This window comes from Sus scrofa, chromosome X, assembly GCF_000003025.6.
Source record: "Sus scrofa isolate TJ Tabasco breed Duroc chromosome X, Sscrofa11.1, whole genome shotgun sequence".
Taxonomy (NCBI): Eukaryota; Metazoa; Chordata; class Mammalia; order Artiodactyla; family Suidae; genus Sus; species Sus scrofa.
Window position 1 is genome coordinate 39,407,043 of NC_010461.5, and position 15,431 is coordinate 39,422,473.

At 42.0% G+C, this 15,431-nt stretch overlaps 1 protein-coding gene across 1 annotated transcript in view; it reads right to left on the reverse strand.

Moving 5' to 3' along the window:
• The window catches only part of EFHC2 (EF-hand domain containing 2), a 190,148-nt gene continuing 175,064 nt past the window's right edge, over nucleotides 348-15,431 (reverse strand). Inside the window, exon 15 of the mRNA XM_021080072.1 lies at nucleotides 348-668. Coding sequence (XP_020935731.1) covers nucleotides 567-668 — 102 coding nt within the window. The 3' untranslated portion in view covers nucleotides 348-566. The remainder of the gene's footprint in view (nucleotides 669-15,431) is intronic.

The window sequence follows — 15,431 nt, forward strand, 5'->3', positions numbered from 1 at the left end:
TGTGTGCCCGTGTGTGTTGTGGGAGGGGGGATTTTTTTCTTCTCATAGCTTTGCTAATTTCAGAAAATAAATGCCTTCACTCTACAGAGGTTTAAGAATTATTTTTGAAAAGGTGAGTTGCTACAAAGTTTAATTACATAAGTAATAATCTTGTGTCAAAAAGATTTCAAAAAATATTTAATAGAATCACAACTTAATGCTCTGGTATAATCTGATTTTATATTATCATATCTAGCTGTCAAAAGTCATTTTCTTTTTGTGTTGTAATGATCAAATTATGTTGGATAGAAAATTACCATAAGATTCTTGGTATTAATAAATCATACATATAATAAAAATGCTCAATATTTCTCTAAATGGCATTTTTAATAGTGCTGGTACATTGGCAATATAATATAATGTTCTGAAAAACTGAAATGACAAGAAGAGAGTAATTTTGGTCTATGGATTTTAATACAAACTGTGTTTCTTTTTCGTTTTTAATGGAATTATACTGACTGAAATAAACTTGGCCAAATTAGAGCAGAAAATCAGGAAATCAAAGGGAGTTACCCAAAACTGCATTGTTACTCCTCCTCTAAGCCAAACACGTCCTTTAAAAGGTTTAAATAGCTGATGCATTTCACAGGAATAGGCGATGGCATCCCGAGCCACTCGTCTTCACATCTCTGGAAAAGAAACAAGAGATGGATATAATTAGAACTGCGTGTCAAAGCGCAGTTGTGTAAATGCAACATCAGACTGTTCCTTGTTGTTATATAAGCTCTTGGTAAGTAGTTTGTTTTCCAAGCAGACGTTTCTACCATCGATGGGAGAAGTCCTTTCAGATGATAAGGACTCTGTGGCAGAGTGGATTCTTGGGCTTGATCCTCCACCCTTCCCTGTATTCGAATCATACACCGTGCTCTCTGCCATGTGACTCTGCAGAACCTCCTATGGAGTCAACTTTCCTGCCCCTCTGATGTGGACTTGGCAACATGGCTGCCTTTGGCCTATGTAATCTCAGTAGATATACCACAAACAGAGGCCCAATATGCCTCTGCCATCACCAGGAGAAGAAACACGGCCCAAGATGCTGCTGGTCCCAGAATGACATAGGTGGAAAAAGCCCAGCTGGAATCAAGCCCAGCGGACCTATAGGCCCATGGACAAGAAAAATAAACATCTATTGCCATGAACCACGGAGATCTGGGGCGGGGCGGGGTAGGGGTGGGGTGGGTTGTTATGCAGCATTACTGCAGTGGTGGCTCCTCCTACACTTTATTAAGAACTCAATTTTTAAAATCCAAACTGTTAGCTGTACTGGCTGCTTGGTTGGTTACCATTTCTTCAGTCTAACAGTGAAAGGAGCACTGGATCATTCATGGTATGTTCTTGGGGGATAAGTTACTTTCTATATATGTATGTATAAATCTATACACACATATGCTTTATACATACTGTATATGATACATATATGTGTGTGTATATTTGTTAATTTCAGAAAGTAAATACCTTTACTCTAAAGAAGTTTCAGAATTATTTTGCTAAGGTGGGTTGCGACAAAATTCAATTATATAGGTAATAAACACATGTCAAGGAGATTTAAAAAATCTTGTATCTATAAATCTGTACACACATATGTATACATATACTTTTTATTTATGCGGCAATAGTGAATTGACATTATCATCAATGACGGGGGTGGAGTTTATAACTATGGCTGCTTATATTTCTATTGTCAAGGTTAACTGTTGCACATATCATAGGTGTTAAATCTTTCTCAGTGTTATATTAGTATCCAGAGTCACAAGGTATCACAGAAACTCAAGTAAGAGCTCAATAATCCTATGTGATGCAACCGTGGAAGCAATCTGAGTAAGTGACGTTTCACTTGGGTTTTATGAGATGAAGAGCAGTCCAGCAGGGGACTGAAGTGATGAAGGGTGTGCCAGGCATAGAGAACAGCATAAGCAAAAGCCTGGAAACCTAAAAATCTATTTTCAAGGAAGGGTGAGTAGGGAGTTCCCTTGTGGTACAATGGGTTAGGGGTCCAGTGTTGTCACTACAGTGGCTTGGGTGGCTGTTGGGGCATGGGTTCGATCCCCGGCCCAGGAACTTCCACATGCTGTGGGTATGGCTCAAAAGAAAAAAAAGAAAGAGTGAGTAGCCCAGTGGGTCTGGGGTACACAATACAACGTGGCAAGAGAAGCAGTTGGAAGGAAAAGATGGGGCCCAACTTGGGTCCCTCTGTGCTAGTTTATACTTTATGCTGTGGCTAAGGAATGTTGCTGGTAGGTCTCACTGAAATCTGATTAGAAATGAGTTTGACAACTCATTGGATGTATAAAGAATGAAATCAAGGGGGAAAACTACTTGGAGCTTACTGTAATAATCCTGGGGAGAGATGACTGTGCCATAACCAGAGCTGCTGAGGCTGGGATGAACAAGAGCTATAACTGAGAGACTTTGCTTTGGTAGAATACACGATACCTAGGCGGTGCCTGATGTGAAGTGTTGATAAAAGAAAGGGCTCATGTAATGGGTTATGCCTCCTCAAAAAAAGATCTGGTGAAGTCTTAACCCCTTGGTACCTCAAAATGTGACCTTTGTATGGAAACAGGGTCGCTGCAGATGTAATTAGCTAAGATGTGGTCATATTGCAGTAGGGCAGATCCCCTAATTCAATATGACTGGCGTCCTTATAAACGACTACAGGTAAGGAGGGTTCCAAGACGTCTAAATTTAGTAGTAGCTGATGATGTCTATAGTAGTTTCCTAGGGCTGTCATAACAAATGATCCCGAGCACAGAGGCTTAAAGCAACAGAAATTTCTTCTGTCACTGTGCCAGAGACCAGGTATTGGCAGGGCTGGTTCTTTGCGGCGGCTCTAAGGGAGCATGCTCCTCTCCTAGGTGCTCATGGTTGATAGCTATGCCTTGAACCTGGCTTGCAGGTCCATCACTCTAATCTCTGCCTCTATCTTGTTCTCTGTGCTTGTGTCTCCGTCTTCACATGGCCTTCTCATAATGACACTAATTCCTGGATCTAGGGGTCATCCTAATCCAGTATGACCTCATCTTACCTTGTAGTACATGTTTTCATTGTATCTGCAAAGAACCTATTTCCAAATAAATTCATGCTGTGAGGTTCTGGGTAGATATAAATTTTGGAGGGATAATATTCAACCAAGGGCAATATTATAAGCACAATAAGGAAAGCAGGAAGAAGATGAGTTTTAAATACTTGTGAGTGTAAAGGACCACAGGGAGAAACTAAGCTCACTTTTGGACATTTTTATTTGAGGTAGCCAAAGGGTATCAAAGGGTATCAAAGTGAAGATTCTGGTAAACACCTGGAAATAGGGTTCTGCATAGCCTGGAGCTAGAGTCCAGAACTGTGTGAAGATGTGGAAGTCACTGAAATATGGGTGATATATAAAACTATGGTAATAACATTGAGGCAGAATCAAATCAGAAGAGCACCAAGGACTAGCATCTCTAACTAAAGCATAAAGCTTTAATTGAAGAGATGATTTATGATGATGACGAACTCACTGCAGACTTTTTCAGGATTATAGGAATCTTATAATTACCTAGTAGTGATGATGAGAAAAGCACTGGATATTTACTATACCACAGGTGCTCTTTTAAGTGTTTTACAAGTATGGCGCTATTTAATTAGTGCAATTTAAAAAATCAGTAAACAGAACTTCAATTAAATAGAGTCAGGAGACCGGAAGAGGAAGCTCTCATGCTCTGTGATGATGGCCAAGCCCAAGAGAGAGAAGAAATATTCCTTTCCTGGCAAGGACTCCGCCAATGAAAAGCCATGAACTTTTTGTTTATCATAGCCCTCCCAACTTCCTTTTCTTCTCTAGAAATGTTCTCCTTCCCCTGCTATGCAGGAACTTGCACTTGGCTCACCATGGTTGCACACGCTGAAATGCAGTTCTCTGCTCATCCCAAAGAAACCCACCTTGGCTAGAGAAATATCTGGCGCTCTATTTGTTTTTAGGTCAATAGTGGGAAAACCCTAAGAGGTAGGTATTATTATGATACCCACCTATAGAAAAAGAAACCAAGGCAAGAGAAGAGTTAAGCAACTTGTTCAGAGTCAGACTGCCAGTAAGTAGAGGAGCCTGGACCATAACCCCAGAATGAGGGCTCCAGAGCTCTGCTTGTCTGCTGGGCTACCCTCCAAAACCCAGGAAAGGAGTGGGCCTCTTCAGAAGCTGCTGGCTCTCATCCTACATGGCTACATTTGGTCCTATCATTTTCAACAAGAAAAGTTAAAGAGGAAAAAATGTGATTGTTGAAGTGACCCTATACTTCTCTTTCAAGAATGCCTCCCGTCAGACGTTGGAGGTTGAGCCTAAACTGCTAAGCAGCCGTGTAAAGAAGGAAATGACCATTCAGATGGATGACGGCTGAACCAACTCCTAGGGTGTGTTCTGTGCAGTTCATACTATGTGGAACTTAGTAAAATGTCCTTCCTAGGGCAAAAAGCAGCAAATCGTTGTATGTCTGTGTGTGTGCATATACAAAATGTATTTTATGTGTATATATACACAACATACATATATATCTATTTCTAATCAATGAAGGCTGAGATCAATAGTCATTCCACACATCCTCAAAGATTTCATTATAAAACTTAAAGCAATTTTCACACTTAAGTGATACAGTGTTCCCTTGGTATCTGCAGGGGATTGGTTCTGGGACCCTCTGCAGATCCTAAAATCTGAGGATGCTCAAGTTCTGTACATAAATGGTCTAGTGTTTGCATATAATCTATGCATATTCTCTTGTATCCTTTAAATCATCTCTAGATTACTCATAGTACCTAATACAATGTAAGTGCTATGTAAATAGTTGTAAATACAATGTAAGTACTACGTAAATAATTGATGTGATGCAAATTCAAGCTTTGCTTTTTGGAACTTTCTGGAATTTTTTTTCCCAAATACTTTTGATCCACAGTTGGTTAAATCCGCAAATACAGAACCCATGGATACAGCGGGGTAACTGTATTTTCAAACTTTATCATGTTATAGAAAAATACAGTATAAATATGTGAATTCAAAAATCACTGTTCCCTGATGCCTACACCACAGCCACAGCAATATGGGATTTGAGCCAGATCTGCAACCTACTCCACAGCTTGTGGCAATGCCAGATCCTTAACTCACTGAGCAAGGCCAGGGATTGACCCCACATCCTCATGGATATTAGTTGGGATCTTAACCTGCTGAGCCACAGTGGGAACTCCCTTGACAGGATTTTTTTTTTAAGTTTTCAATAAAAAAGGAGTAATATACATTATGCAACTCATAATAATGCAATGAAATTATATGGGGAATGGATTCTCTAATGAAACAGGTCAGTACTAGAAGATCCTTCCTCATAACTTAAGCAGCAAAAGTTTTGGTTTGTTTGAGGTTTTTTTATTTGTTTATTTTATTTTATTTTTTTTGGCAACGAATAATGATTTAAATCCCAACAACGAAAGAGAAAGAAATAGAACTTACCCTGGAATAATGATAACTCAAGAATTCAGAGATGAGAATTAAACATATTAGCAACAAGCCAGACTTGGCCAAATGAAACTAAGTTAAGTACCCTGAGATTTGAAATTAAGGGTAATTTAAGATGAAAAATAATAGAGGGGAGCAAAATTTGCCACCCCAAAATGTGTCTCTCTGGCATAAGGATTATTTTAAGTTGATCATTTTTAAGAAACAAAAGACTCAGGAAGAGCTTTTACCTCCCACTTAACTGCCTAAAAGAATTCAGATAAAGCGCCTGTTCCAAGAAGGGAGCTATCACCACAGATAACTACATGTGTGGTAGACAGGGAGGAACCCAGTGAAGTCTGCTAAAATTCTTCTCTGTGTCCCATTGTTTCTGCATGGTCCAGCAAACAGTTACTTACCGAGCATTTGCTCTTTTCATTTTCCTGTGAATTGCTTTCTCTTTGCGTGCAGTCCCAGACCCCTGGCCCCTTCTCCTTCGTCAAGAATGACTTGTATACCTCATTTTGCCTGGCTGTCTTCAGAATCTCTCATGTTTTATATGAATTCCCTGTACATGCATAATTTTGCTTTTTTCTCTCCAGTTAATCTGTCTTAATGTCATTTTAATTATTTAACCAGCCAAAAGTACCTAGAAGAATGGGGGAAAAGTATCCCCCCCAACAATAACAACAGTCCATTTCTTTTCATCCTGATTGCTTTAAACGCCTCTGCTTACGCAATGCTTTCCTAACTGCTCCAGCCCCACTATGCTCTCTCTCCAAAATCAATACCACTTCCCTCAAGTTTATTTCCCTTTGTCACTTTTCTCTAGGTTCTAGGTGAAAGTGACCTTTTCTGCCTAAATACCTGATAAATGCCATAGGCATATTTGCAGTGCTTGAGGAATGCAAGATCCATACATTGGCAACATGATATCGTGATTTAAAATAAGAAATATATATATTTGGTTTTTGTCCCCATTTCTGGAACAGAGCTTTAAAACTCTTGGAATTGCCTAAGTGATGAGAGTGATAAGGTCTCTTTTGTGACCTTATCTAATGAAGCATTTGTGAAAAGCAACTAAGGATGAGGGCTGGTTGCCAGGAGAGCCAACCATGTGATGAGAGGGGCTGGAATTGTACCAGTCCCCCACCTCCACACCCCAAGCCCCCACCTTCAGGGAGGGGAGAAGGGATGGAGATGGAGCTCATTTACCAATGGCCAAGGATTTAATCAACCATGCCTACGTAACGAAGTCTCCATAAAACCCCAAAAGGATGGGGTCCAGAGAGCTTCTGGGTTGGTGGCACGTGGAGATGTGGAGAGCCCAAAAGGGCAAGGAAGCTTGGCGCTCTTTCCCCACACCTTGCCCTATGCATCTCTGCCACCTGGCTGTTTCTAAGTCATAACCTTTTATAATAAACTGGTGATCTAGCAAATAAAATGTTTCTCTGAGTTATATGAGCAGCTCTAGCATATTAATCAAACCTAAGGAGAAGGTGGTGGGAACCGCCAATCTACAGCCTGTTGGTCAAAGCACAGGGGACAACCTGGACTTGTGAATGACATCTGAAGGAGGGGAGGTAGTCTTCTGGGACTGAGCCTTAACCTGTGGGATCTGATGCCATCTTTAGGCAGACAGTGTCAGAATTGAACTGAACTGTAGGACACTCCGCTGGTGTTGAAAATTGCTTGGTATGGGGGAAAAACACACATTGGAATTAGTATCAGAATTGTAGCTAATCCCCAATTTTAGGGAGATTTTCATAGGTACTAGTTTAAAGAAACTAACAGGAATCAAATTGGGATCCAAAGGAGGGAAGAAGCAGGAGGTAAGATTTAAGAAATTTGGGGGTAGGGCATCAATAAAGTAGAGAGAAAAGATACCTTCTTCATAATATTGCCTGTAATCAGGTCCAGCTCATCACATGGTCAATCTCTTTGTAAAATAGAGGCCTTTGGAAACATGAGAAATCCCCACACTACCACAGCCTAATTATTCTAATAAATCTACAAATGTTCCAAACATTACATAATCTTTATGACTAGGCAGTGAGTTAAAATATTCTTTGTCCTCATTGACCTTTTTTATTCATCCCACACCATGAAATTCGAAGAAAGCTCCAGATCATATTGTTTCCCAGCAGTACACATAAGTTTTAAATGGAAATAACTGCATGGTAATTTTACAACAGGGGAGCTCATCCTTAGCTCAATCCCTCCCATTCCAGATAAGTATGAGATTTCTTATTTTCCAGTAAAACAGCCCACCTAAAGGTACATGATGAGAATTTTAAATATCTGTATGTAGCAGGTTCTGCCAGCGCCCCTCCGGATCCTCTCATCCTTTCCACTTCGGCACACACTAGCCTGACTTCCAACCACCAAACAGCACTTTCATTCCTTTTCCTGCAAGCTTCCTTTTGGCCTCAGAGGCCAGCTTTGGCTGCCCCTGTGATATGCCACAAGTGGCTGGGAATTAATTATTCCTGTCCACTTCAAGAGCAGCTCTCAAACAATGACTGATGGGAGTTGATGGATGACTACCACAGCTCCCTTGCACTCTGGGTGAGATAACTCTGAGGAGCATATCAGCCCTGTGTTTCCCAGAGGCATTAAGCTCCAGTCATTCACATTTTTACTTGTTTGATCATATGGCTTGTATCAGCTTCTTCTCTTCCATCTCTCACTTCCCTACTCCCCTGCTAGTGTTCCCTGTGCTTCCTCCAAAAAACTATCCACACTCAAATCCTTGTTTCCAAGTCAACTTCCAGAGGAAGTCAAACAAAGATACAATGCAATTTTGCATTTATCAAAATAATAAAATGTCTACGAAAGTCACAGTAAAGCTTGGAACAAAGCAACTTCTTGACAAACTGTGGATGGATCCAGACTCTCCAGTGTGACCTCCAGATAGCCCAAATCTCAAAACAAAATTCAATTTAATCCGGAGTATAAATAGTATGTGCTACATAGCATTTTCTGGAAGAAGGAAGAACTACAAATTGTAGAAGGAAATTCAGCAACGATGTAAAATCATGACTCTAAAATGGCTAGAAATCATTGTCTGCAAGAGGGTCCCATGACATCTTTCAATCTGGCTGTCACTAGAGCTACTTAGGATGTCATAGAAGTTGGCAATAAATTACTTGTTCATCAATGGTGAAAAAATGTAGCTGTCGATCTGGAAAACCACATATCCTTGAAATGGGAAGCAAAGATGGCACTGGATAGAAACCCAGTAAACAGCAGCTGCCCGGTGAGAACAGCAAAGCTGTGTGTGAGCTCATAGGCCCTGGATTTATTTGCTTTGACATTTTTAAAAGGAAATTTAATTGGATTATGTCTCCTTCTAGTTTAAAATTTTCTACTGTAGTTAGTACTGGCCACCAGATGCATGAGGGGAAAAGATTGGGAGCCAATTAAATTCCACGCTTCACTGAAACAAGGTTATTTTTATTCCTCCCAAATGTAAGGCTGATAGAGTCATGTTAGTGATTTCACTTTTACTCCCCCTCTGCTCACTCAAAAAAAGGAAAATATCTATAAATTGGTAGAAAAATATCCAGTACTATGTATGAAATTGAACTTGTGGTTTTTCTTGGATTGTCTTCTTTCTACTAGGTTGACATGGCCTTGGAAATAATCAAATTAAGTTGAAAAAATTCATAAAACAATTAAATTTCAGTAAATCAAACTGAAATTAATTTGGGGAAATTTTTTGCAAATACTTGTTGAGATAATCAAGAGCATTCTAATGACATAAGGAAAAGCTCATCTATAAAACCAGGAAATTTGCTTATGTTTCTATCCATTCCTGCCTTTACTGTAATGCCGATATTTCACAATTGCTTCGCTTTGCTCTAGACCAAGCTTCAGTAGAGTTGTTATCTGTGTGAGCATCACTAAGACACAGTTGTAACTTTTAAACAAGAAACCTTTCCTTGAAATTATATTACAGGGCAAATCAAGTTTTCAAGAAGACATGGATTTTTTTTTTTTTTTAGCTTTAGTGATAGGTTTATTTGTATAATTCAAGTAGACATCCTCCAGCACTTTAAATCACAGTGGATTTCAGCAGTATCATTTCCTACTAGGTTGTTGTTCATGTTATGTAATCAGTACATGTTTACCAGTTATTTTTAAAATCTAATGAGAATGATTAATAATCTTTTCTTTCAACTGTTAAATTCAACCCCAAATATGAAATATAACCTTACTCACTCAAAGAGTTTTAGCTCTTGCCCCTAACTACATAGTCTTGACCTTTAGGAATGCCTTTGCATCTTAGCTTCCTATCTATAAATTGGAAATAATACTTATTCTCGCAAGATGGTTGGGACAATAAAATGTCACAGGGTATTCCACCCTCTAGATGCCTAAAGGAAATCTTCAACAAGTGGGGTATCCAAAGATCCATCCTGAGGTGTGCCCGACTGTCCCCTTCTCCCTATTGTCAAGGCTATATATCATCCTGTTGTGACAAGAGAGAATTTTAGAGCCAACTGCTAATGCTTCTGTGGTTCCAATGCTCATAAAATGAAGCCACATCCAATTTTTCTCAGAAACGTCAAAAGATCAGACGCCAGTCACACAGTGCAAGTTATAAAGTTTATATGAGAACCGATTTAGTGTTATTTTTTAAAACGTGACTTCTGAGATTAACCAGGCAGGCTCTAAACAGCGGGACCTCTTTTGCCAGTTTTACAGCTACCATCTGTGAGCAAGCACAATAGAATGGAAATGGGGTCTCTAGGCCGTGACAGCGCCAGGGCAACATGCTGAGACCATAGATAGTCACATAATGGAGTGAGAATTAAATTACAGCCCCAGTGGCTCACCACGGGCTGCTGTGGTGGCCAGGCAGAGGCCCAGCCAAGGGAGCTCCTAAGAATTCAGGCTACAGGCCACCGTCAACAGTCATGGTGGGTGACAGGCAGCTTCCACCCGTCCCCACAGGGAAACCTCTCACTAAAGGGCAGCAGAACTAATCAAAACTGGACTACTGGAGTTCCCATCATGGCTCAGCAGAAACGAATCTAAGTATCCATGAGGACGCAGGTTCGATCCCTGGCCTTGCTCAGTGGGTTAAGGATCCAGCGTTGCCGTGAGCTGTGGTGTAGGTCGCAGATGTGGCTCAGATCCCGCGTTGCTGTGGCTGTGGCTTAGGTGTAGTCCAGAGGCTACAGCTCCGATTCGACCCCTAGCCTGGGAACCTCCATATGCTGCAGGTGCAGCCCTAAAAAGACAAAAGCAAAAACACCCTGGACTACCTACAACCACAGTCCTCTTTGTAAACTTTGCTTATTTGTGGTCGGTCCCCAGTCCTATTAGCTGATGCCGTGTAATGATCACAGACCACGTTATTTGAGCCCCATTTGAGTCAGAGGGACCAGTCCTAACATCCAGCAGACCAAGCTTCAGGAGCCATTAGTCTGGACATTTACGCTGGCTGTGAGGCTTGCTCACCGGAGCCCAGGTCTTTACTCTGGTAACAGACTGTGCTGGGTCATTCTCCATTTGCCCCTCGAGATCTATTTTCTGCCCTTCTTACCAAGCTCTCTGCCCTGGGAGTCTGGCCTCTGTGGATTGCATTACTTCTCAAGCTTCCTTGTTCTCTGGCTTCCAAGAGGGTCCAGCCAATGGGAGGCAGCAAGAGATGAGGGTATAAATTCCACTTCTCCTCTTCCCACCCCCTCCCTGCCCACCATGGTTTGGTACTGGCTACACTCTTCTACCGGCTGCCACTGCTCCAGCTCCTCCACTGAGCTCTGATAATACCAGTCCCTCCCTGATCCTCCAGACCTAGGGATGGCAGAGGCTTCCCACTCTAGCTAGGCTCTGACTGGTTCCCTTAACCCTACTCACTCCTCTGTCCCTTCAATAAATCCACATCCCAACTCCTCTGAGTGTGCCCTGCGTTTCCTGCTAGAACCTTGCTGGTATAGGGACTTAGCCTGCTGTGTCCCCCGGGTGGGGCTGAAGGCTTGGTTCAAGCCTGCTGACTGGCTCCTGATTGCCGAATGGTGTCAACTGCAGGACTCCCCACCACTGTTCCCTGTTTTGGAGAGATGCCCTGCTCCTCCAATCCCATGTCTTGTGTACTACCCCCTACTCAGCCTCTGATTGGCTAAAGCCCGTGGTCCTGTTTCTCTTCTCTTGTCCCTCCACATTCCTGTTCACTGCAGTTAATCAAGCTAGGGAAGGTGTGCCAAACCCCCACCCCTACCATCCATCCTATCCATTAATGCTCATGCAAACAGAATTTGGTGTTGAATCTAGAACTGAGGCACACTCAGTTTTCATCAGCTAAGAGGTCCCTTTTCATAAGATCCCCAGTTCAGAGAAGAGACCCTGTGGATGACAACATTCAGCACAAGAGTAAAGATATCTAGGTTCTGAATGGTGGCTGGTGCTGGTAACTTCTAGAGAGATATTCATGGTGCCTCCGGAACTTGAGCCGGAGTCAGCCTGTCCAACTCACACACTGGAAGTGGTATACAACTGCCCCACTGCTGGCCTCCACCTGGGCTGTGCTTGAACAGAGCAGCTCATTCTTTCCTGTCCACAGTACTTTAATCTGTCATGTCACAATCAAAGGCTGGGTCACCTTCACCACCTCGTGGATTATGTCCTGAAGTCCCACATATAACTTTTTGGCTTCAGTAGACTCCCTAAGTGTTAGCGATCCTCAGAGCTCTAAGTGAGAGGTTTTTTTTTTTTTTTTTTTTGGCCAACTGGGCCCCACAGACCTACACATCTGGTATAACTCCTCTAGTATAACCACTTCCATAACTGTGGCCTCTTCTAGCATAACCATGTCAGTTCCCTGCATGGGAGCAAGATCAGACAATAGCAGAGGAGCAGGTTGCATAGAAGGCTGTGCCACAGGCCAGGCCCCCAGTTGATGCCAAGAATAATCAAGAGTGGTTGGTTGCCGAGATATGATATTCCATCCAGAATCCCCCTGAGGAAGGACTTGGTGGCCCCGCTGTTAAGAGACCCCTTCAGGGACTGCCTCGGCTACAGAGCTGTTTTGGTTGCAAAAAGCTATGCTATCCAAAGTCATATCCCTTTCTAAACCAACCCACAGGAATAAAACTAGGCCATTCTGGCCCAACTCAGGCCAGCTCTGAAAGGACATTCTAGCTTCAGAGATCCCTGTGGACCAGCCAAGGCTGTCTCTGGACCTACATCAAAGCTCAACTTCTCCTTCTGCCCGCTCCTATGTCCCTCTCTGCCGTTCCATAGGTTCTGATTGCAAGGACACTCTCAAATAAACATCCTCCACATTAAACTCCACCTACTTGCTGAGGAACCCAACCTACGATAGGCTCTGACCCAGAGTGTCTCAGGACATTATGAGATATCGACATTTAAGTATACTTACATGGTTCAGGAGATACTATACTTTTCATTACTCATTCTACGGCATGAAGTATGCAATATCATGCTCAACCCATGAACACTAAATATTTTCACATGAGATGACAGACTCACTGGTAATATTCCCAAGCTATTTTATATTCTCTTTATGAAACAATAACAAGCTTAGCAGTACCAGAGTGCTTCAGACTCTGGAATCGAATTAAGTTCTCATTATTGGTTAAGTTGATCAGGTGCCATTTTATAACTACGTTCTTCCTTTTTTAATTTTTTTTTTAAACTGCCTCCTTCCTATGTCTCCTGTAGACTGAACTGCTCCTAGGTTTGGTCAGCAGAGTTGATAAGAGACCTTAAGAGTAAAGTTCTTCTCATCATAAATGAGTAATAACTGGAAGAGCCTATTTACTGCTGAAGCACAGGCCTTCTCTGATGCTACATTCCTATTCTCTAACAGTTCTAATTCTTACTTTTATGGCTAGAATCACTGATCTTAGCATTGGAAGTTGACTACTCAAGGCCCAGCCCCCTGACTTGAAGGGGTAAGACATCTCCATTTTAGAAACAATAGTAATAGCTAATATTTGAACCCTTACTACAGGAGAGGTTTTCCAAAAGTCTCTCATGTGTATCGACTCAGTCCTTACAAGCAACCTGATGGAAGTACTACGCGTATCTCCATTTTTGAGATAAGGAGACTTAAAAGGAGACTAACAAAATCACCAAGTTAGTCAATGATAGAGCTAAGGATTTGAGTTCAGCTTCATGTGATTCCAGACCTTCTGCTCCATACTCTCTCTTTCAAGAACCTGAGGACCATGGCTCCGTAACTGTTCCAGTTGACAGAGTAGGTGAGTGATGAAATGGGGCAGGGGTGGCTAAAGGGAAAGTGGATCTTTGGCCTTTTCAGGCAGTGATTCCTCTTCCAACGTGGGTGGTAATCCTTTTGCGAGTCTTTAAATCAATTTAATGGGCAATGAACTGCATTCAAAAGACAGAAGAAGGGAAGAGAGAAGAGAAAAAGAAAAGAATAGAGAAAGAAGGGAAAAGAGAAAGGAAAGAAAAAAAAATCATACAGTTGGAATAGCATTGTTTTGTGAAACTTCTGTTCCATTGTATATGGGCATGCTGGGTTGCTATGAAAAATGTCTTTCTTACTAGAGGCTGTAGTACCCAAAGGTTAATTAAATTTCATTCAAACTTAGTCATCAGGAAAATAAAAATTAAAGTAAAAAGTATTATATATTTTCAGAGGCAAAAATGTGAAAATATTTGAATGTCCATCAAGAGAGAAACAGATAAGAAATTATTCTATATTCATACTATAATATTAAAGAATGGCTTATTAAATCAGCAAAATGCCCCATGGTGTACTATTAAGAAAAACACACTGTAGTTAAATGCATGTGGTATGATGATATTTTTGTGCATTAAGTGATGTACCCCTCAACATGTTAAGTAAACATTTGGGTGGTGGACTGCATGGAATGGAAAAAGAGAGGAGGAGGAGGTAAGGAAAAAAACAACAAAGGCAGTTACTAACTAGAAAAGTTAAGTATTCAGGTTCCCGTAAGAAATAGAGGACATGTGCAAGCTGTGTGTGAGAAGAGTTTAATAAAGAGAATTTACAAATGTGTGGGAAGTGTTTAGGAACACCAACAGGGGATCCTCCAGATGCTCAGGGATGGTAGCAACAGGAAGCCATTACCACCATCTGGGGCAGAAGGGGCATGTGAGGGTGGTTACCAGAACCTGGAGTAGGCAACCGTATGGAGAGAACCTCCAGACAGGTACTGTAGCCCTCGGTAGGAGGAGGCGAGTCCATCTATTTTGACTGTTCGGGGAAGAAGATGATTTCTTTCTCTCTCACCCTCTGCTCTCCTGCTGGTGCATCCCATTTAGCTACCCCAACTGGAGGCCAGAAGGCTAGGGGGGCCCACTGACGAAGCCCACAAAGATCAGCTGTCTATGCCTCAGAGCAGGATAGAGAGGACTACGTGGGACCCCAAGGCTTCTCCAAGGAGATAAAGCTCAAAAAGCCTCTGGCTAAGAATTGCTATACCCTTATCATCCCGCCTGTCTCAGTGTAATTGTTACAGGGTTCCTAAGGACCTCCCCACCCCAGCAACTTGGTCTGCTCCTTCCTGACCCCTACCAGGAAAGGGATATGGCCCACTTGTCACCTCCTTCCTTTGATCAACCTGGCCTACTCCTTCCTGCCCCCCACTAAAAAAGGTATGTAGCCCACTCCTTCCCCCACCCCTATGGGGGCAACATATGCCCTCAACCAACCCAGCAAGTGTATCAGAAGACCCCCATTCTTCCCCAACCAATCAGCAGGTCAACAGGTGTACGGCAAAACCATTCCTTGCCCTCCTTTGTCTTGCCCTCCGTGCACCCAGAGTCAGCTCTCCCTGATCATCAGGGAGTTGGCCCACTGTGTTAACAGTGTCTCTTGCCGCAATAAACTTGTCTTTTCTACACCTTGCTTTAAATCCGGAAAATTCTTTTTCTACCCATGTGCAGAAACCACAATGGGCTGGAGAAAAGTCCC